At 31.6% G+C, this 22,381-nt stretch overlaps 1 protein-coding gene across 3 annotated transcripts in view; it reads left to right on the top strand.

The window, feature by feature from the left end:
• The first annotated feature begins 9,364 nt into the window (after nt 1-9,364).
• Nucleotides 9,365-22,381, top strand: part of LOC143055699 (uncharacterized) — a 29,482-nt gene continuing 16,465 nt past the window's right edge. Inside the window, exons 1-3 of one of the 3 annotated variants that reach the window (XM_076228855.1) lie at nt 9,365-9,534; nt 19,657-19,891; nt 21,544-21,666. In XM_076228855.1, coding sequence (XP_076084970.1) covers nt 9,502-9,534; nt 19,657-19,891; nt 21,544-21,666 — 391 coding nt within the window. In that variant the 5' untranslated portion in view covers nt 9,365-9,501. Of the gene's footprint in view, nt 9,535-15,496; nt 15,617-18,894; nt 18,914-19,656; nt 19,892-21,543; nt 21,667-22,381 lie in introns of those variants that run through there. The other 2 variants (XM_076228856.1, XM_076228857.1) reach the window with 2 other exon arrangements.

The following is a 22,381-nucleotide window of genomic DNA, read 5'->3' as shown; positions in this document are numbered from 1 at the left end:
CATAGGACTGGTTTGAACGTAGTTTTCAATTAAGACTTATATATATATATATATATATACTTAACGATTAATTTGTAACTAAAATCACTTAGTTTTGTTGTAATTCATTTATAGTGGCAGAAGAGAGTCCTTGTTGCACTTTCTCCTTTGTTTGTATGTCATGACGGAAGTTTCTGCAAAACTACCGCGTCACTTTCTATTGACGAAACTAGAAAGCTTCCTTTAACTACTAGTCGTAGAGTTTTGTAACAAAATCATCTGTTTTTGTATTTACAGATGACATGTTTATTTGGAACTTTCTTATGCTGAACAGTTATCAAATGTACCAGTCTTATAATTCAATACACCAGACGCGCGTTTCGTCTACATAAGACTCATCAGTGACGCTCACATTAAAATAGTTATAAAGCCAAACAAGTAGAAAGTTGAAGAGCATTGAGGACCCAAAGTTCCAAAAAGTTATGCCAAATACGGCTAAGGTAATCTATGTTTGGGATAAGAAAATCCTTAGGGAGCTACCATTTGATTTCTATGGGGGGGCTAGGATGAAAAATTTTGTCCTGCATTTTTTTTTTAGCTGTAATCTCTGTCCTGCCTTTTTATTTTTCACTCTGTTCAGTCCTGCCTTTTTTTTTAGTTTATCCAGACTTTTTTTTACCTAAATTGTCGTCCTGACTTTTTTTTTTTTGCAAGTGTCTCATCCTACCTTTTTTTTTTACTCAAAATTCCTGTCCTGCCTATTTTTTTCAAATTTCATCCTAGCCCCCCCATAAAAATCAAATGGTAGCTCCCTTAGTATCTTCTTGAAATTATGCCATGTTCAATTGTATCTTGCAATCACTTCCGGTTTTAATATACTTAAATATGACCTCTGGATTTCTTTTTATGTATTTGTGTCGTTAAACTTTATGATCCGTTTAAGTATACCCCATATATTTTATAAATACATGTAATATAAAATAATATTTTGTCTGAGGTATGAAAGCAATAATAGAGAAGATTCCAATCACCTTAGGTTGAACATGTACATCTATTTTTTAAAGCTCACTTTCATCATCAATATAATAATTTGTGTTGTTCGTTATTAATTTTTATTCAGATACCTGTATATTTATTTACGCTATTTTTTCATGTTTTATTTTCTTTGTATATGTATATATGTATTTGATCAGGTAGCAAAACAATATCATATAAACATGTTGAATGTGCTTCTTCAGAACCGAGATAAAACTTTTAATAAAAAAAATTTATGTCCATGTGTTTTGTTTTGTTGTGTGTCCTTCCGATAATTCAATGACAAAATCTTCACAATTCCTGTGAAAACTATTGTGTGTGAATATTTTTCAAAGATGACTTTATTATCTTCATACATTGTTTTCACATTGAATAGCGGGTAACTATTGTTGCTTTTATTTAGAAATTAACAAAAAACTGATTATTTTACATTTCTAAAGTAACATTTTTAACTCTTTCTGAATATGATCACAGCTCCACTTAATGATTTTTTTGGACATGTTTGGTATAAAAGCGTCTCCTAGTTGCCTCTGGTGAGATTTTTTCTGCGTTTTTTTTTTTAAATTATTATTTATTAAAATAAAACATGAAGGATAACATGAATCAACAACAATATAAGACCATACCACAGAGCACCTTAACAATTGGAACATAAAAAAACGGCAGAAATAAAAAGAAAAAATAGTCAGGTACGTGTGTACAAAATGGAGTTATGAACGAACCTCTTCGTTTGAGTATGCAGACCCACGGCATATAATTCAGGAAGTCTGGTCTAAATGAGTTCGCTACTTTATATAGTTAGCTAAAAGTAGCTATAACTTCTTTAAATACTACCAGGCAAATTAAGGAACAATAAAAACCAAAGAGCCAAGAGTCAGACACCTCGTTTCGTCACGTGGCATTCTTGGGTCGTCGTATGTCAGTATTTTACCAAAATCTTCTGTTTTAAAACTTTTGGGTTAATTAGAACAAAAGTCTGTACGTGGCTGCGTATTTGATACATCCCGCTCAGCCTAACAGACGCCCCACTTCGGAAAGGGTCCAACAAAGACCAGAAGAGACCATACATCTATATTCCAGTGATCCTTTGGATTTTGGTGAGAGGAAGGAGTGTTTCCTTTTTATTTCAATGAATCCTCAGTTTCATGTATCAGGATAGATAAAAAAAAATAACAACAAGAAAAAGTTGTATCTGCGAATTGTTTGGCGACCTTGAAAATATGAGCTGCAATAGTTCGATTTAAAAACTATCTCAAAAGACATTTTATTATAAGGTAAACTATTGCTATCTTTGTATATTTAGAAATGAGAAGTGTGGTATATGTGAAGACAGTTCCTTTGTACGTAATACTTTTGTTTGAAAGCAAATTTTTTAACTTTACACCTGTCTTACTTTTGAAATTAATATATATTTGTCATATACAACCTGTTTCATAATAAATACGGCAATTAAGTAACTTAACAATAACTTTTACATGAAAATCAATATATATGCAGCTTACACTAAATTGACTTATAAGTATATTAGATATGTCTAAGTATATTTCTATTTATTTAAATTTTAACTACGATGACTATGTTTTTATGGGTTGTATATTGCATCAACTGCACATTCAATGTTTGTGGTAAATTAATATATCAAGTACCATTTAGCTCCTTTATCGTTGTCACATCTCCTAAAAGGGTTCCTGAAACCATAGGCCCATATTTCTTATTTTCATTCAGTGGAGTGGAGTGAAAAAAAATTAATGGCTTTCGTGTCAAACAATTATATTTTCATTTCCAATAAGTGTGACTTAATGAAAAAAGACGAAAAATATATAATTATGCCATACAATGTTTTGTTTTGTTTTAGCGAGCGGTATCTACATACATATATGCATAAGTAACTATAACTTTTCTATACTCGAGTCATGCACACGTAGAATATCGCCTATTGTGTTCTTGAATATAAATCCGAAGATGTGGTATGAGTACATTCGTCTCAACTCGGCCGATTCCGTACCCTCAGAAGGAGAGTAGCGGATTCTACCGAGGATTGCCGGATGGGTATGAGTACTGTGTTAACCTCGATATATCTTTCAGTTTCGTGTCATGGAGTTGCTGTCTCACTGGCGGGTATTCTATATTTTCGTTAATTCATGTAAGAATAATACGCGTATTCTACTACTCTGGAAGTAGACAGCATAGGACATCTTAATACGCTGCAAATAGATTTACTGGTCACTTCAACGGATTAACTTTTAAAATTATCATCATTTAATTTTCTACCCTGAAATATTTTTTTTTTTGGATCGAGGTTCATTTGTTATCCATTCGTTTGATGTGTTTGAGCTTTTGAATATGCTATTTGATTACAGACTTTCCGATCTGAATTTTTTTCGGAGTTCGGTATTTTTGTTATTTTTCACTACTTGGTTAACGATCGACAGTTGCGAGTTACATGTATGTGTGCACAAACATGTGTTGCATAAATCATGTGACAAGATGTATATTTGTGTAATGTTTAAAATTAGGAGGTAAAACAGTACATGGTCTTACTTTATATTTATCAATACTAGTAAAAGTTGTTTTGCGTAAAGGCTAGAGAGTGCATATTCATATATATGTTTTTCATTTTCATTTGAAAATGTAATGGCTACACACATGAAACAGTGCAAATACTTAAACATGAAAAAGAAGGGTTTTGTTTTAATTAACTTCGCACATGGCAAAATTAATGTCATCGGTTGATCACGGTGAAGCTGTAATCGGATGATGCCGCTCGAAATTATTGTTTTCCGATTAAAGTCATATATATCGACAGAATAACAACGTTAACCGCATATTGGAATAAAATTACACGAATTTACCGTTGTTTGTTTGACTGTCGATCTTAGAAAATTGCATTGTGATTTAAAACTAGAGGCTCTCTCTCTCTCTCTCTATATATATATATATAAGAACCCATTAAAAAAAAAAAAAAAAAAATTGTAATATTGTATATTCTATAAGCTGTATTGCTTCTGAATAAAGTATTATTATTATTATTGGTGATGGTGATGTGTTCTTACTTTACTCAGGGACTTTCTATACTAATATTATTATTATTATTGGTGATGGTGATGTGTTCTTACTTTACTCAGGGACTTTCTATACTAATATTATTATTATTATTGGTGATGGTGATGTGTTCTTACTTTACTCAGGGACTTTCTATACTAATATAGTATAGAAAGTCCCTGCTTTATTGAACGTTTTTGCTGTTTACAAGATAATTAACTAAGCCCAATAGTTTCAGAGAAAAATATGTGTGTAAATACTGGGACTATTATACTAACTGTTACAATTATAGGTTAAAAAACAAAACTTTACATACGTTAAATTGTGAAAAAATTACTTTAATATAGTAATAATGAATGGGTGTTTTTATAATGGCCCTGTTATATGTCCAAGGTATGTAATAATGGTCGGGGAAGTCTGTAAGGGCCCGAGGCAACACCAAGGGCCATTACAGACATCCGAGGCCATTATTACTAACCGAACTGCAAAATTTCCATAAATGTACCAATTCATGGGCAGCAACCGAACAAGGGGTTGTCTGATGGGTCGGAAAAGTTCAGGGCAGATAGATCTTGACCTGATGAACAATTTTACTCATGTAAGATTTGTAAGGTTTTTGGCTAGGTGAGCTAACAAGCTCTAAAGTTTCAGACTTAATCCTTATTGTGTTATTTAGGTCGAGGCTAGTGTGAACAGGTTTGTCGGTTTCTTACTCCATTCAAAGATCTCAGAGATCTACAAATAGGGTCCGGGGGTAGGGATCCATCTAATACAATTTGTATTCAGAAACGTCAACACATAACGATATGGATACCGTGACTTAATTTAAATAAATATCTAAGATTCAGGAACAAACAAATTAATTTGCTTTTACAAAGCTGTCTCCAAGTTCACAATTAACAAAATTTAGGATGGAAATGCATGTGGAATGTGTCAAAGTGACAGCGATGCAACTAAAGTCTTTTTGTGCAATACGTAGAGATAATTATGTGTACATGCTATGCAATAAATGTATGTTTATGAAAAAATACAATTCTACATAAGAATAGGGTAGTTACCCGCTCACAAGCAATATAAAGCCCCGGTCACACCTTACCGGATAGCTCGAACGGACGCCATACGGATAACTTTTTTTTTTTCAATCCGTTCATGTCCGTTAGACGTCCGTTCTTATCCGGACGTCCGTCCATATCCGTTGTATTTATGTTAAGCGTACGTTTTATCCGTCGGCGTCCGTTCTGTCCGGTGGAAAACTTTGAGCATGTTCAAAACTTTGAACGGACGTCCAACGGATAAAATGTCCGTTGAACGTCCGTTAGGCGTCCGTTTAGTACGGTACTCGTTCGTTTCGTTTCCGTTTTGTATCTGGTACGTGTCCGTTATACATCCGTTGGAGGTCTGGAAAATAAATTCACCAACGGACTTCTACCGAACGTTTAACGGGTAAAACGGATGAGAAACTGATTTCTATCGGACGTATAACGGATAAAACGGATGATGAACGGATCTGAAACGGATAAATGCAAATTAAAACTTTCGCGTCAGGAATGAAAATTTGGTATGTCAGATTTCTTAAGGTTCATGAATTCTTATTATTCATAATCGATCTTAGAGTATAGGCACGTCTTCACAATCAAGCAGTTCTTATTCAGGCCAGACACTGCCCTTTGGCGGCATTTTGAAGAATAAACCAAAACCAGTTACACAGAAACATTTTGAATATACATGCGATTTACATGCATTATTATTGTCGCCTATGATTTTTCCGTATATCTTGTTCATCCGTTTTATCCGGTACGCTTCCGTTAGGTGTCCGTTTTATGCGGCACTCGTCCGTTGGATGTACGTTCGACGTTCGACATCCTTTCTGTCCGGTACGTGTCCGTTTCTCGTACGTTGCATATCCGGTGTGTGTCCGTTGTGCATCCGTTACACGTCTGTTTTATTCGGTCAGTACATTAACGGACTCCCAACGGAAAACAATTATGTCAACGGACAACTTTTATTTTCATCCGTTAGGCGTCCGTTCGTGCTATCCGGTAAGTTTTGACCGAGGCTTAAGTTATATAAGTGTACGTATGATGTCTATAAAAGAGGGACGAAAGATACCAAAGGGACAGTCAAACTCATAAATCTAAAACAAACTGACAACGCCATGGATAAAAATGAAAAAGACAAACAAACAACAGCACACACGACACACCATAGAAAACTAAAGAATAAACAACACGAACCCCACCAAAAAACTAGGGGTGATCTCAAGTGCTCCGGAAGGGTAAGCAGATCCTGCTCCACATGCGGTACCCGTCGTGTTGCTTATGTGATAACAAATCCGGTAAACAGTCTAATTCGGTAGGTCTATAAATGCATGAATGCATGGTTAATGTTCATACATGTCATTTCTTTCTGTTTTCTTTAAAGACGTATTTGTCTGCAATCGTAGTGGTTTATATTTATTGCAAAGCGGAGAGGAGTGGGGAATTAAAATATAATAAGAGGCCTTTCATTGTTCATTCATTTAACTTCAGAACCGTGATTTTTGTGTAAAAATTATTTGTCAGTCAACAAAAAAATATGTATATATATATTTTATTTTAAATTGGTATTCATCAACAATTGTAATCGTGTTATATATGTTTTCGTATGTCATATGTTTTCGTATCAACCACAGTTCGTCGGTTTCGACTGCATACGCATACATTATGCCGTGTTTTTCGGTTTCTATATTTAGGAACAACAACACCACTGCAACTTGACAAAGAAGTAGGTTCGGTAAGGACCGATTTTTGCCTCAAATTTCAGGTTCGTCTGACGAAAGTTTTGACCACTTTTTAAACACTTTTGTGGCTATTTCATTTGATTCAATTAGTTTATGTGAAAGATTTTAACTGATTTAGTCATTAAAAACGATCTAGTTCAAGCTCAAATATGAATAATCTACCAAATATGCCGAAAAATGTCACTTTTCAGATGGTTTTTGTCAAAAATGAAAGTGGCCTCATCCGTGTTCATCCTCTACCTTTATATGTTTTATGTAATTATCATCAAATACAACTTACATTTCAATATTAACGGGATGAACACGAATGCGGCAACTTTCGTTTTACGCGAAAACTGTCTAAAAATTAACTAAAATGCTAGAATTGTGAAGATTTCAGTAATTTAGCATGACTTAATGGTGTTAGTATCCAATATATGTGCATTGTATTGTCAAAAACAGTCCATATTTATGTAGCAGAATCATTTTACTGTCCAATAAATAACTAAAAGATAATATTTTCACAATTTTGTAAAACTGCTATATTTTGGGGCCAAAAAGGGTCTTACTGGACCTACTCCTTTAAAGCATATTCAACTCGCTTTTTAAAGACGTTAGAACAAATTTAATAAAACTGACCTATTTAGCCATTTTTATTTAATGTCAAAAATATGCATCGCTAGAATAGTTGTGGAAAAAAAATCTGAAGGGTTAAAATAAAGTCCGGATACGTTTTTTACCTGATCTTCAAGACATGTGACTGTCATGTGGTTTTTTTTTGCCGTTTTAATTACAAACCAGCGAGTTAAAAATAACAGGGTTCTTATATAAAATGGTTGTTCAAAATCTAATTATTCAATAGTTTAATGAAAGTTCTTTTTATACATCCTTGATACATGAAGATGAATACAGTTTTAACTTTTTATATCTAATTCTAAATTTTGAAAACTGCATTCATTTTATTTTAGAAAAAAATCATGTATTTTGCACAAACAAGGTGCCAATCTGAAATTAATCAAAATCTAACAATTTCAGCACATGAAACACCAACCTAAAACTATTTAGTAGTAATTTTTAGTATTGAAAAGTATTAAATAAACCCTTTTTTATGATTCAAGCGATCACCAGAACCACGACTTTAGAAAATATTCATTTCCGAATTGTATAGTCATTTCATACGAAAACATATGACGCCGTTTTTTTTACATACTCAAATCGCAAAGTAATCGGAAACAGTAAACAATCGTGTTAAGCCTTGACAAAAAAAATAAAAAATAAAAAAAAAAATAACCTAAAATCAATCTACAAGACATGCTTTTTAAATTTGAATAAACACCTGAATAAAAACTCAACAGTGGAAACCGTAAGCAGTGAAAATTGTTATTAGTACGAAAACACATTACACGATGATAAATACATTAATTACATGTACAATTATTCATAGGTGTAACTTTAATTCCTTATCTTATTTTTCAATAGTATTAGTGGACTTCTGAGAACTAATATTTCAAATTCCATGCATTTGAGAACACTCAATGAATAATTTTCTATTGAAATTATGTGTCTAAATGTAGGTTCTATTTTTGATTTAGTGTAGTAAGGTTACTGTAAAACGCCCAGAAGTTAGCCACTGTAGCCACTTAAAACAGTGAAGTGAAGGATGTATTCATCATTGCTAATATCATGCTTTTATAATGACGTCTATTTAAAGTTTATGCGTGGGAGAGCATGCATCTCGATTGGTCTCACACGGCTTACTGCGACATAGTGACATAGTTAAAATTTAGTTTTTCGGTTTATCACTGTCTTTTTGCTACTTTATTTCTCTGTTTGAAAATTATCAGTACAGAAATGGTACCACCACGACAAGCTCTTTTTTCCCGGATGACGGATGTTCCGTTCTTCTGCTTCAGTTTTTGTCTTATTTTCTTAACGTATATAATTATAGTGATATAAATGTTCTTCAGTTCTGTGTTTTTTCTGAACTTATTCCCAAAAAGTGTTGTGATCTACTGAGTATTCGGCGGATATATTTTTTCCAAATCAAATATATTTTGTTGTCAATTAAAGACGCCCATTACAGAGGGTCTGGATGGGGGAGGGAGGGGGTTTGGGGTCTGTTATTCTGTAAACATTCAATTTTCACCCCTTTTTTCTCTAATCTTCAAAAAATTAACCACTGTTTTTCTCTAATCTTCAAAAAATTATACCACACATTTCTCTTAATCTTCAATTTTTGCCCCTTAGTCTCTAATCTTCATTTTTTAAGGACATTATTCTTTAATCATTTAACCCCATCCAAACCCTCATTACAGATCAGATTCACAACTATTTTATTATTTTGTTATGATAAACATGTGCACAAAACTAAGGTATAGGTTTAACAGTTTCTTTCAGTATAAAATAAAATCGCAACATACATGAAATATTGCCTGGTCTAATAATATTTAAAAAAAAATCAAAACCAAGTTGAGAAAAAATAAGTTCGTTACTATGCGGTCGAAAACGATTGAATGTATGGTATTAAGATAAATCTAAATACCGGAAACTGTCAAGCATGAATGAGCACTCATTGTTGTGGTTAGACAATAAAAATCAGCTGTTACAGAAAACCTACTGTGATTATTGTAGATGTGAAGAAATAGTATACAGATGTTAAAGTCACTATTTTAGGACATAAAAAAACAATGGATTCAACTGCTAGAAAGAAGAGTCCCGACGTAAGCATGCATAAAAAGTTGAATAATTTACAGAATGAGTCACAGTGTGGTTTCAACTTGTCTATCAGTTTCAGTACCTTGTACATGTGGGACATGTACTTACAGGACCCCACTTTTATACAAATCTTGCAAATTCGTTATGTTATTGCAAGTACACAAAACAAACTCATCTGCAATCTTTTTTTAAAAATGATGAGAAAATGGGGGGGGGGGGGGGGGGGGGGGGGGGGTTGTATTTTTAAGGACTTTATTTTGTGGGATATCATGCAGTGTTCACCCCAGATATTTCAATTAGCATCCTGTTGACAGGAAAATTTGAGATGCCATCTTGTTTCTAAAAATTATAGCATCACATCCATAAAAAATTTATAACATGTATAAGAAAACCAATTCGGTTGATTGATTGATTGTTGGTTGCTTAACGTCCAGTGGCAAATATTTCATACATATTCAGGACGAGAACAAGTTCACAATAAATAACATAGGTACATGTAGGTCTTGTCATAATAGAGGCCATTGGGGATGATGGTCGGAGAAATTTGGACTGCCACTGGAAAATAAGGGTATATTGGATAGGGACGGAAATTTTGCCTTGCAACAAGCCACCTACGGACCCCTCAAAGAGTTGTTGCAATGGTTCTTAACGTGCAAAGAGCGTGGCACTCTCTTTACACGAGGCATCGGATTTAACATCCCCAATCTGACCGGATGTGACTGTGAACTTGATACATCCCGCACAGCCAGCGGACGCCCCACTTCGGCAAGCGTTTTACTGCCGGATGGAAGAAGACCAAGTGACCATATTTTTATACCCCAGTCACCAATTTGGATAGCATCACATTCAAGAAAATTTTAGAAATATAGCATCAAATTACCCTGGGGAGAACACTGATATGGTTGTTATTTTTATTTCACATGAATGTATATGCTTGTTGAAGCTTATTACAATGTATTGTTTTAAGAAAATTGGTAACATTGCAATTCATCTTAGGGAGCTACCATTTGATTTTTATGTGGGGGCTAGGATGAAGATTTTGTCCTGCTTTTTTTTTAGTTGTAATCTCTGTCCCGCCTTTTTATTTTTTACTCTATTCGGTCCTGCCTTTTTTTTTACTAGTTGAACCTGACTTTTTTTACCAAGTTGCTCATCCTGCCTTTTTTTTACTCAAAACTCCTGTCCTGCTTTTTTTTCAAACTTCATCCAAGCCCCCCATAAAAATCAAATGGTAGCTCCCTTAATTTTAGCTTATCGGGAAATTTCTACTGTTCTTCTCTTTTCCTAGAATATTTCACATTTGGTTTTATTTTAGTCAACAGTATTCAAGGTCTTCCCATTTTAGATTCTGAGGCTAAGTTATTTTCAGATTTGGTCACTAGACAAAATGCTAGACTGATCACAATATACATCGTAGAACCTGTAGTGACTGTCCTTATCCTACATCTATATTCATGAATTACAATAAACAGCATGAACAGTCTTGAAAATGAAATAAGTAACACTGACAACAAATTATAGCATACTACATTTTTTTGTAAATGCAGGAAGTTCCAAAGGAGACATACATGTACATTGTGCATGCTGTACTTTCATTCCAAAATCTGTTTACAGTTAAACTATAAACAAATGTTCTTGTAACAGTAAATTTTAGCTACATTATTGTACCTGTATATCAATTTGGGACACATTTATCAATTGTAATTATAAGATGTGTGATTATAAAATGTTAATGGTGCATGACAGAGTTGTTAAAATCTTTTTCAGCCTGTTGGTCATCATATACATTACATGTATATCAGGAGATAACTTGATTATGCTCTACATTTTAACTTAACTTCATTACAACCTGTAAACATTGTAAATACAATTAAAGTAAGACATGTAAAACACTTTTCAAAAGATGAATAGATTTTCATCAAACTTTTATTTATTTTTGGTTTTCTCTTAAAAAGACTTTAATTTAAATTTTACGATTTTGTATAGTTTACCCAACACTTAATTCATATGAGCTATGATAGTTAATGCTTTGTCAGTCTTTTAATGCTTACTTGTACATGTATGTACATGTATTATATGGTTTGGTCAGTTTAAGGTTGTTCTTGCAAAGACTTGCTCAGGTCTTTGGATTTGACAAGTAAAGGCATTGAGATCTGTATATATTTATTAGATTTTTGAATGATGGACAAACAAATGATTAGTTACTAAATAAATAAAAAAAAATCAACTACAATAGAAGGAATGTGGCTAAAATTTTGTCTAAATTTTCAAAAAATGCCTTAAAAAAGTATCACTTATTTTTCCGCTTAGTATACATGGTACATGTATATAGTGTAATGATAAGAAAGAAAAGATCAGATGTCCCTTTTTTTTAGTTGGTACAAAATGTAAATTTAGGTATAACACTTACAGTGGCATATCCAGAACTTTTCAAGGGGGGGGGGTCTGACTGAGCAAGGGGGCTCCAGTCATGCTTACTCTTTAAAATCTTTAAACTAAAATTCTATGGTCATTTTAAAATTGATGACCATTTGACCTGCTGAGAATTCTTGCAATCTTTATTTGCCTGGTGGTCCTTGAAGAAAATATTCAGGTCCTCACTATCATTACTTGCAAATTACCAAAAATATAGTGGGCAAATCCCTAGGACCACCACTTATCGTGAAATCTGATTAAGCATGTTAAAAGTCTCATCCTCCACATTGTACAATTGATTCAAAATAGATAAAACCCATAGATATTAATGTACGTATACATGTATTTAATGGAAAAACCCCAAATTCATTTTCTTGAAATTTGTGAAAAATTTGTACATATATATATGATGTTTTTCACACAAGGCTCTAATAGAATCAATATTCGTCATTCCCTTTTAATGAAATAGTTCATTGCACTAGATTTATGATTTTTTTCTGATTAGAAATTTTAAAAGGTATATAAAAGCGTTACAAATGAACGTACATTTGACAAAGAAAGGTCAATGTACAGAAAATCAAATATGGGCTAATTATATTCATATTAACTTCTGTTCTTACTTTTTTTTATTTGATCTACATACATTACATGAATTACATGTTAATGACGTATCTCTACAAAAAAAATCAAGATTGAGAAAACAGATTTTTAATTTATCGGTTATTAATGTAATATCAGTCAAATATTGATAATTCATACTTGTACATTGATTATAATGTACTGTGGATTCATTAATTATCGTGAGAAACTTATTTTTTTGGGTTCGTTGACCTCGTGGAAACAGGTCAACTATCATGACTATGAACATGATAAATTAAAATATTCAACGAAGTACAAATCTAATATAAACTTTTATACATGTAGGCAGACTTTAGCAAAACCATGATACATGTATATATCAACAAAAAGAAGATTTTCCTCAACTCACAAAAGTGAAAACACCTGAGTCCACGGTATACATGCATGTATCTATCAAAAAAGAATATTATTGATAATCATGCAGTATAAGTAAAAGAGCAAATCCAAAATCCTTTTGGAGGTGAAGTGCTTGTCTTGAACAATACGGTAGTCAATTTAATTTTAAGTGTCTGCAGAAATAAAATATAAAAATGTACATATAAAGTAAGAAAACAATAAATCTGCTATATTTTACAAATTTGTGCAAATTAATATATATATAATCGGTGATCATGAAGATTTTTGATTTGGAATTTTAAATCAATAAAATTTTATTTTGAAGATAAGAATTATAATTATGACATTATCATAAATATGATAAAGTATCCCCCGTCCTAGGATAGAAATGTTAAAAGAAATATTATGGCTTCAAAATTATCAAGTTAATTATCATTAGTTAATTTATGAAATCCAAACAGCAAAAGGGAAAAAAAATAATGTCACAAGGAAAGCTATATTTGAACATTTTAGATTTTACTTTTAAATCTACACAGCCATAACTTTAAAGCACCCTGACTTTCTAGAACACAAAACATGAAAAAGATAATAGAAATAATCAAAATTACTGGACCTCATACAACATGTGTACCACTGACACTAGAATTCCTCTGAAAACAACAAATAAAAAATAATACCATGAATAACATTACACAGTGGGATGACTATTTGATTGTTTACTTATTTAATTGAATGCATTGTGAATATCACTAATTCCTATTGTGTATACATTTAATGAAATTCACACCATTCCAGTTGAGAGTAATCATTTCATAAATGATGTTATGGAATTGATCATTGAGTGTCAGTCAAGGTCATGAAGGTAAAATTTTATTGTAGTTTGTTTATCAAAATTGACCTTAAATAGCCTAATGCATCTAAGGTCAACTTTGCCCTAGGGAGTTGTAACCTTATTTTCTGAACATTTTTTAATTGAAATGTCACAAACAATAGGCTGTTATTGCCTGGAAAAAAAACAGTAAAAAATCAAACTACCGGTAGTACTATATGCATGGCTCTGCCTGAAGAAAATTTAACTGGATTTAAACAGGTTTAATTTAGATAAAAGTGTGACCTTTTTATGACCTCCAAATTAACAGTGTCAAGTGTCAAGATGGGTAATTTGATTTGATCTACAATTTTTGATTTTCCACTGATATTATATATAGATAAATGATTTTATAGGGTTTTGTTGTACTTAATCATATATAGATTTATGATTCATATAGCATATACATAATAACATGAAGCTAGTTCATGATCAAATTTATTGATGCACTAAAAATAATACTGAGCATTTAACAGTTAGATAAATTGCTATGCTATTATATATATGTATTTTAAATAAATTTACTTATCATACATGTACATGTATCTAAAATTGTTTGATGCTATTGAAGTTTCGTTTTGTGCATATTTGGAATATATATAAATATTATTATTAAAGACATACCGGTATATTATATGTATATATATATATATGTCTATGATATTATAGAATTTAGGAGATGTTTTCCTTGGTCATTTCCATTCTCAATTTTATCTTATTTCCTAGATTAAATTAAAATCCCGATAATTAATACTATACATGTATAATAGTGACTATACATGATAACAGATATTAATTGCCAGATCAGTTTAAATCCTATCTCTTTTTTTTTTTTTTTTATCATTTGTTCTTTGGATAGATAAGAGATTAAGGGGACAGGAAAAATTGTTGGTCTGTGAGTCAGTGTGTAATGAAATACATGAACTAGAAAAAAAAAAATAAAAAAAAAAAACGATTATGCAAAAACTACAATTTTTATTCAACAATATTGGTATTCAGGTATTAAAAACGCTACTGATTTGAAAGGATTACATCAAAAATCAAAGATCCATACTACATGTACTAATTCATTGTAAACAAAAAATTGTGAATTTATAATTCATGTTTTTGTATTATATTAGTGTAATTTTTTTTTAAGGTCTGGAAATTTTAAGACATTCTTATATCATGGCATTACTTTTTTGTAGCCTTTAGCTTGAATGTGTCTTTAAATTTCAACATTTATTTACCTCTGTTTAACAATGGCAATATGATAAATGCAATTCAAATTTCTGATTTTGATTGAATTTGTAAAGTAATTATTAAAGCTGTAAGAAATGGCCTCACTTTAAAAAAAAGAAAAAAAAAAAGAATTTTAATAAAAATAAAAAAAAAATAAAAAAAAGACCTACATTCATTTAATGTACTTGCACTGATATTGATTGATTTTTGCCTTATAATTGTTAGGTAGTTATTTGTGTAACAGGTTACCTGGTCAAGAAAAATACTTGTTTACCTGCTAATCTGTTGCTTGAACTTTGACCCGGACAGCTGTTTATTTTTGTTACATAAGGGGTGGTAATCCATTGTTGGCTATCATTGTATATTATAGGGCTATTTTGATAAGAGGTAAAAAAAATCCTAGCATATCTTTACATGTCTTTAAGACATTTTTTATACATGTATTTAATCTTTAAAAAGGCTTGAAGAATTTTATCATACATGTACATGTAGTTTAATCCAAGGCTTTAAAGTGTCTAGTTGTGTAAAAGAAGATAAGATATGATATAATACTTGTAATTGTGAAAAGAATCACTTGGATTATTTTGGGAATAAACATTCTTTTTAAGGTAATTTATTTATTCATATAATATATACATGTATCATATTTTTAAAATGTTTAAACTTTAACAAAAATGTTATTGTTTGTTTTAAAGGTAAATAAAAAACAGCTAGTGCATGCATATGTACATGTACTGAGGTGATAAAAATACTTGCAAAATCTAAAGTGTATTCCTCAGTGACATGCATATATATGTTAAAACAGTTATCCAGGCTTTATTTTATGATAAAAGGGTTATTGCATGAATATTGATAATGCAGAGATTTGTACAATATACAATTCCTTGGTAATTGTTATCCCTCTTATAATACACAGTGCACCCCAAGCATCATGTGTACTTCAAAAATCTGCTCTTCTACTAACAGTATATTCCCCAGAACTCATTCAAAAATTTATATACATGATTATAAGACATGAGGAAATAATATTTTATATTTTTATTACTAAATACTTCAGGAAATTTAAGGTGACAATATACCTGCCTCAAGGAAGATTATTAGGTTTTATACCTAATTGTGTAACCCTCTTCAAACAACTATTGTTGTCATTTTACATAATGATCTTAAGAGCCTATCATATGGTTAAATGGTTTCTCAATTTGTCAATTTTTTATAGATTGTACATGTATAGTGATGCCTGAGTTCTAGATGTTAATTTTTTATTAAAGTTGTTATCTCATTAAGCTGTTTAGCTAATAATCCCCCCTTTTAAATGGTGTGAATTATAAATTCTTTATCAAGTTATTAAAACCAACATTGTACACAAATATTGTTACACTTAATATTTAATAAATTCGTTTAATATATATAAATATTGTTAATCATAATGTAATTTATTTTGAGTGATCTCAGAGACATATAAATACAGAGATTGGCAACTTATCGTTACGGCTATTGACCAGCGGTCAACTTCACGCGTGTGCACGAGATTTCTCGAGAGTAGAAAATTCGCCAAACAATCCGCCATTATTGATTATTTACAAACAGCTTTAACGTACAGAAAACAACCAAATTATAATAAAATACAATCTATATCAACACAATTCAATTTAAAATAACTTAAATTTATGAAGTGGCATAGTTTATTTATAATTTTAAGCTTTCTTTAGTAATAGTTAATAAAATTATAGGCGAATTTATATCCCGATTCAAGAAGCCCAAATTTTAGATTCAGTACCCGATAAGGCTCCCGACTTTTGGAACAAAAATAAATAAAACTAAGCAATATTTCGAGGCTGTGTTTGTTTAAACAATGACATATAAGGTCTATAAAACGGTTTCTTCTATTATAGTTGGACTAGGATAATCCTGAATAAAATGATCGTTGGATAACAAAACTACTTGAATGGTCTCAAAATGGCTTCAGAGTCATAATGTTCTTTTACTTGAAAATTAAAGCAATGATAATTAAATTACTAAACACATGCTAATGTTCTTGTTGTTAAGCTCCATTGATACAGGTTTTAATGTTGCTAATTAAAAATCTTGATCATGGTAATAAAACTGTTTATAATTTGACACCTATTAATAAGTAAACATCCTGTAAGGTACATGAAGTAAAGATCAAACATGTTAGGTTATCAGTAGCTGTATGATTCTTCCTCTTAATAAGTTAGTAACTCATGTAATTAAACCACTTGGACATGCAGAAATGTCACCTGTTGTTAACAAATTGATGAAGTCTTTCTAGATTAATTATTAACATCATAAACAAGGTAGTGTGAACCCCTGGTGTTAAAACTTTTTATCACAGTGTAAAGTAGCCCGACATATCTTGTCAAGTTGTTAAATTATGCTTAATAAGTCATATATGCACCACGAAGCCATTTAAATTAAGTACCAAGCCACTTTGACATTTTGTTTTCATATAAATAATTATTCAATCTTGGCGGAATTGATGATTCTTAAAGTTTTTCTTAGGGAAGTATTACAAAATTAACATAGCATGCATGGACAGGACCTTAAATACTTTTATAAAGCACATGCACTTTAGCATATCCTTTTTTTTTTAACAAATGCGTCCTTGTTAAAAGGATGAAGAAAAAAATAACATTTTCGCCTAAATTACATTTCAATTGTTTTCCATGTTGTCTTGAAGTGTGTCCACGGAACCAGAGACATATATGTGTATATATGTCTCTGACGGAACCCAGAGATAGATTTCAGAATCTTGTCAAAGTCAGGACATTTGTAACCAAAGTATAGCAGTAACATCTGCACTTAAACTCTTGTCAATTTCCTTGACCTTTTTTTTTGGGGGGGGGGGGGGTGCACACCTTTCGCTAGAACAAAGTCGTCGTCACTATCTACAATTGGGTCAGTGTCTGTGTATTCCCCTAACAATATATCTAAATCTAAATTGTCGTCCCATGATAAAAAATCTGTCTTGGACATCGTGAATATCACAACAACCACCAAGCATCAATTTTAATATAGATATAAATATTGAGATGATTGAAAGTTAATTTTAAAAGGGGAAATTTCGCTTGCTGACATCTTCGACATTCCACAGTTATTTCTTGCAAAGATAATAATTTTCCACATACACACCTAATCATGGGACCCCCTAATTAACAGACCGATTGATGCTACATGTAAACAGTGTCATTATTATTCACCTGTGAATTTGTTTACAATACAAGATTTTAATTCTGAAAGTCTTTGTCACAGGCACTTGTTTCTATCCATTGGAAGAAAATATACGTTGATAGTGCCGGTTCTTCCAATGAATAGAAACAAGTGCCTGTGGTCTTTGTCCTGGTCCTTAATACAAAGAAAAACAACAGGGTGTTCCGAGTGATTATTATCGATTGCCTAGACTACCGCTAATCTCGTTATCATATGATTAGAGGATGCTGGGTACGAGTTTACACGCGTGAAGTCAGCGAGATTTACAAGTCGCTAATCTCTTTAGTATACATGTCTCTGGTGATCTTAAGTAAAATTTTATATAGGTTATTTACCTATATCATTTAGTACATGATGTATATCTAAATGATTTTCTTATAGATTGTTGTTGATATTTAATAGTTTATTTCACAATGATGTTACATGAAAATAGTTTAATGACCTTAAAATAAATATTATAAAAAAGTTATAAATAGATATTTTACAATTTTTTGTTATAAACACATGGTGACTTTCCTTTGTTATTAATATTTAGTCTAGCATGTTAAGCATGTGTTTTAACAAAGAGATGTCTTCTTTTTATGACATAATGGAGAGTATTCACGTTATATGTTATAAACCATATCTTATTTTATAATGATCGGGACCTACATTATTATCATTCAAAATTATTTCTGGTAAGCATTAAATTAACTTCTGTAATGATTTTTTTTTCAGTTAAAAATAAATAGTACTGACACAATGACTGACATTGTTCATGAATTTTATAATTGAAATTAAAGAGCTGTACTTTTATGTAAAATTAATGATAAAAGATTATCAGATAATAAAAGCATTTTGATTTCCATTGAATGGGCTCACAAAGAGCAATTTATTAGGAATTATTAAAAAGAAATAAAAAATTGCATAAGTGGATTCAAAGGAGGGGAGGTTCCGGTTACACCTTTGTTTAAAAATTTGGATGATTTCATAGGGTATCACTGAAGCATGACTGTAGAGGTCCCCTCTTAGGTCAGTCAGCGGGCCCTCATTATAACAAATTCTGGATATGCCACTGATTGTCCCCCCTTAGGTCAGTCAGCGGGCCCTCATTATAAAAAAATCTGGATTTGCCACTTTGCTTCATTCTCTTAATGTGCCTGCCTCTTCAGTCTGTTATTCAGTGGTTGCCATATTATGGTGCATGTTTTTCATATTTGTTTTTGGTAAATTGTATTGTATTAGGCTGTTCAGTTTTCTTGATTGAATTGTCCAAATTTTTCATGTCAGCTGACTGTATAATTTTGTTTTCTCATTGTTGTAAGCCATATGGTTACCTGGTATTGCTTTTATCTTCGTCAATTGCACAGATATTTTAAGGTGATATTTCATATGAAACAAAAGTAATAACACCTAAAGAGTTAATTATATTTCATTACAGACTTCCAAAACCATGGAAAAGTTTGACATAAAAATTGAAAGGTCCAAACCTTGTGTGTTAGAGGAGATTGTAGACCTACTGAAGAAGTTCCTAGAGTACTGTTTGTGGTGTTTGTCATGTGGATGTTATCACAGACCGTCAGATTCCAAGTCATTCAATGGGAACGGATATGAGATGATTTTATTAGACAGTGAGAAGAAAGCTGTACAGAATCTACTACATTATATGGAGTTAGGTCAGTAAATTTAAAAGCTAAGGGAAATACCTTGATTGTGTCATGGTATAATATATTGCATGTATCATGCTTGCATTGAGCGCAGGTGGTCAAACCAAACACTTAGCATTGGTATTTTCTACTTCTATTTAATAAGCTGGCAGTGTAAAAGAGTTAGGTCAGTACATCTACATGTAAATACATTATAGGTATAGGAACAGCCTAGGTGGTTTCATGCTATCATGCTTGACTGGAGGGCAGGAGGTTTAAATCAAAGACTCAAATTGATATTTTGTGCTTCTCTGTTAGGCATGCAGGGTAAAAGAGTAAGAACAAACTTAGAGGCAGAATAATGTAGCTAATAAGGGTGACACAATTGTTTTGACAGAGTTTTACCTTGGAAACTAGCACATGAAAAATCTTGCTATGATTGTTGCTTAATTTGTTGCTGGAGGACAATGCATTGTACATATATTTTTTACTTTAGCTTGTAATATTACTGATCATTATAAAGAATGTGATTTGCCACTAACTGTAACACTTTCGTCAATAATCATATGAAAAGCTAAGGAGTAGGATACAGTGAGACGGAATTTACAGAACCATCTATATTATATGGAGTTAGGGTGGTATAATGTACATCTTATCTATTTACTGAAGATTTGTCATTATACCTGGGATACTAGATTTTAATGGATATCATGGGCATATATATATATATATATATATACAATAGCTGAACCACTGTTTTACAGAATCCATTGGTGATCCAGTGTTAACAGAAGAACACATTTGGGCAATGTAAGATGTAATAATTTTACAGAATCCTTTGGTGATATAAATGAAATGAATATCTAATATATGTAGCTGTCTATTTACCCCATCTATTCATCAAAGTAACATGTTTTCTATATTTATAGAAGCCAGTGGTGATCTAGTGTTAACAGAGGAACACATCAGAGCCATTTTGTATATTAACATCATGTTCTTGTTATTTTAAAGCAGCCAGTGGTGACCCAGTGTTAGCAGAGCAACACATCAGAGCCATTTTGTATATCAACATCATGTTCTTGTTATTTTAAAGAAGCCAGTGGTGACCCAGTGTTAGCAGAGCAACACATCAGAGCCATTTTGTATATTAACATCATGTTCTTGTTATTTTAAAGAAGCCAGTGGTGATCCAGTGTTAACATAAGAACACATTAGACCTATGTTAAATGTTTTTGATATTATGTTCTCATTATTTTATAGAAGCCAGTCGTGATCCAGTTTTAACAGAGGAACAAATCAGAGCCATGTTAGATGTATTTACCATTATGTTCTCATCATTTTACAGAAGCCAGTGGTGATCCAGTGTTAACAAAGGAACACAGCAGGGCCGTGTTAGATGTATATAACAAATTGTAATCATTTTACAGAATCTTGTGATGTATAAGTGTTAACAAAAGAACACATAATAAATGTATCTGTGTATTCCTTTAAAGTAACATGTATTTACATTACATTTACAGAAACCAGTGGTGACCCAGTGTTAACAGAGGAACACATCAGAGCCATGTGTATATTAACATCATGTTCTCATTATTTTACAGAAGCCAGTGGTGATCCAGTGTTAACAGAGGAACACATCAGAGCCATGTGTATATTAACATCATGTTCTCATTATTTTACAGAAGCCAGTGGTGATCCAGTATTAACAGAGGAACACATCAGAGCCATGTGTATATTAACATACTCAGATAATGAAGAATTACAGAAATCTGCTGCTTTATGTTTCACAGAAGTTAGTGAAAGAAGTATGGAAATGTTTTATAGATGTACAATTACCAAAATGTATAATGATCAATAAACTGTACTACGTGAAATCCTTAATGAAAATGTACAATTTAAGGTGGTACCCAACCAACACCTTCATTAAAATTAATTTGGCTCGTTTAATTTTCATAAAAAGTATTTACTTTGACCCTTTGACAAAAATGTAAAAAAATTTTTAAATTCGAACCATCCATTTAATCAGAAAAATTACACTGGTTATATAGCAATTTGACAAAAACTTATTTTGATCATTGAGATCCCTTATATTCCTTTAACAACACAACGTAATTAAAACATTCTGCTGATTTTACAGAGTTATCTCCCTTTAGTGTTAGGTACAACCTTAAAAAAAATATAAATGTTGAAAACATTACTATGTCAAAAAGTTTATTGATGAGAAAATTTAAAGAAATGTTTAAAACAAATATAATTCAATACAGAAATAACCAGAAACTTCACTATTATAGCGTAATTTATTGTTCTCCCTAGATATTATAAATAGCATTCTTATTAACAAAAAATTGAAATACCAACTTGTCGTTAAAAATTAAAACATAACATTCGTAACACAATTTATAAGAAAATCATTAGAGAACACTGAAAATTTTGTCTTCTATAATTGAATCACTGAATAAAAAAACAAAACTGTAAAAAATGTTTTCCTGGTTTGTTTTAATGAACTAGTAAAATAATACG

The sequence above is a fragment of the Mytilus galloprovincialis genome, chromosome 12, assembly GCF_965363235.1.
Source record: "Mytilus galloprovincialis chromosome 12, xbMytGall1.hap1.1, whole genome shotgun sequence".
NCBI classification, from domain to species: Eukaryota; Metazoa; Mollusca; class Bivalvia; order Mytilida; family Mytilidae; genus Mytilus; species Mytilus galloprovincialis.
This window is presented reverse-complemented; position numbering and strand designations above follow the sequence as displayed.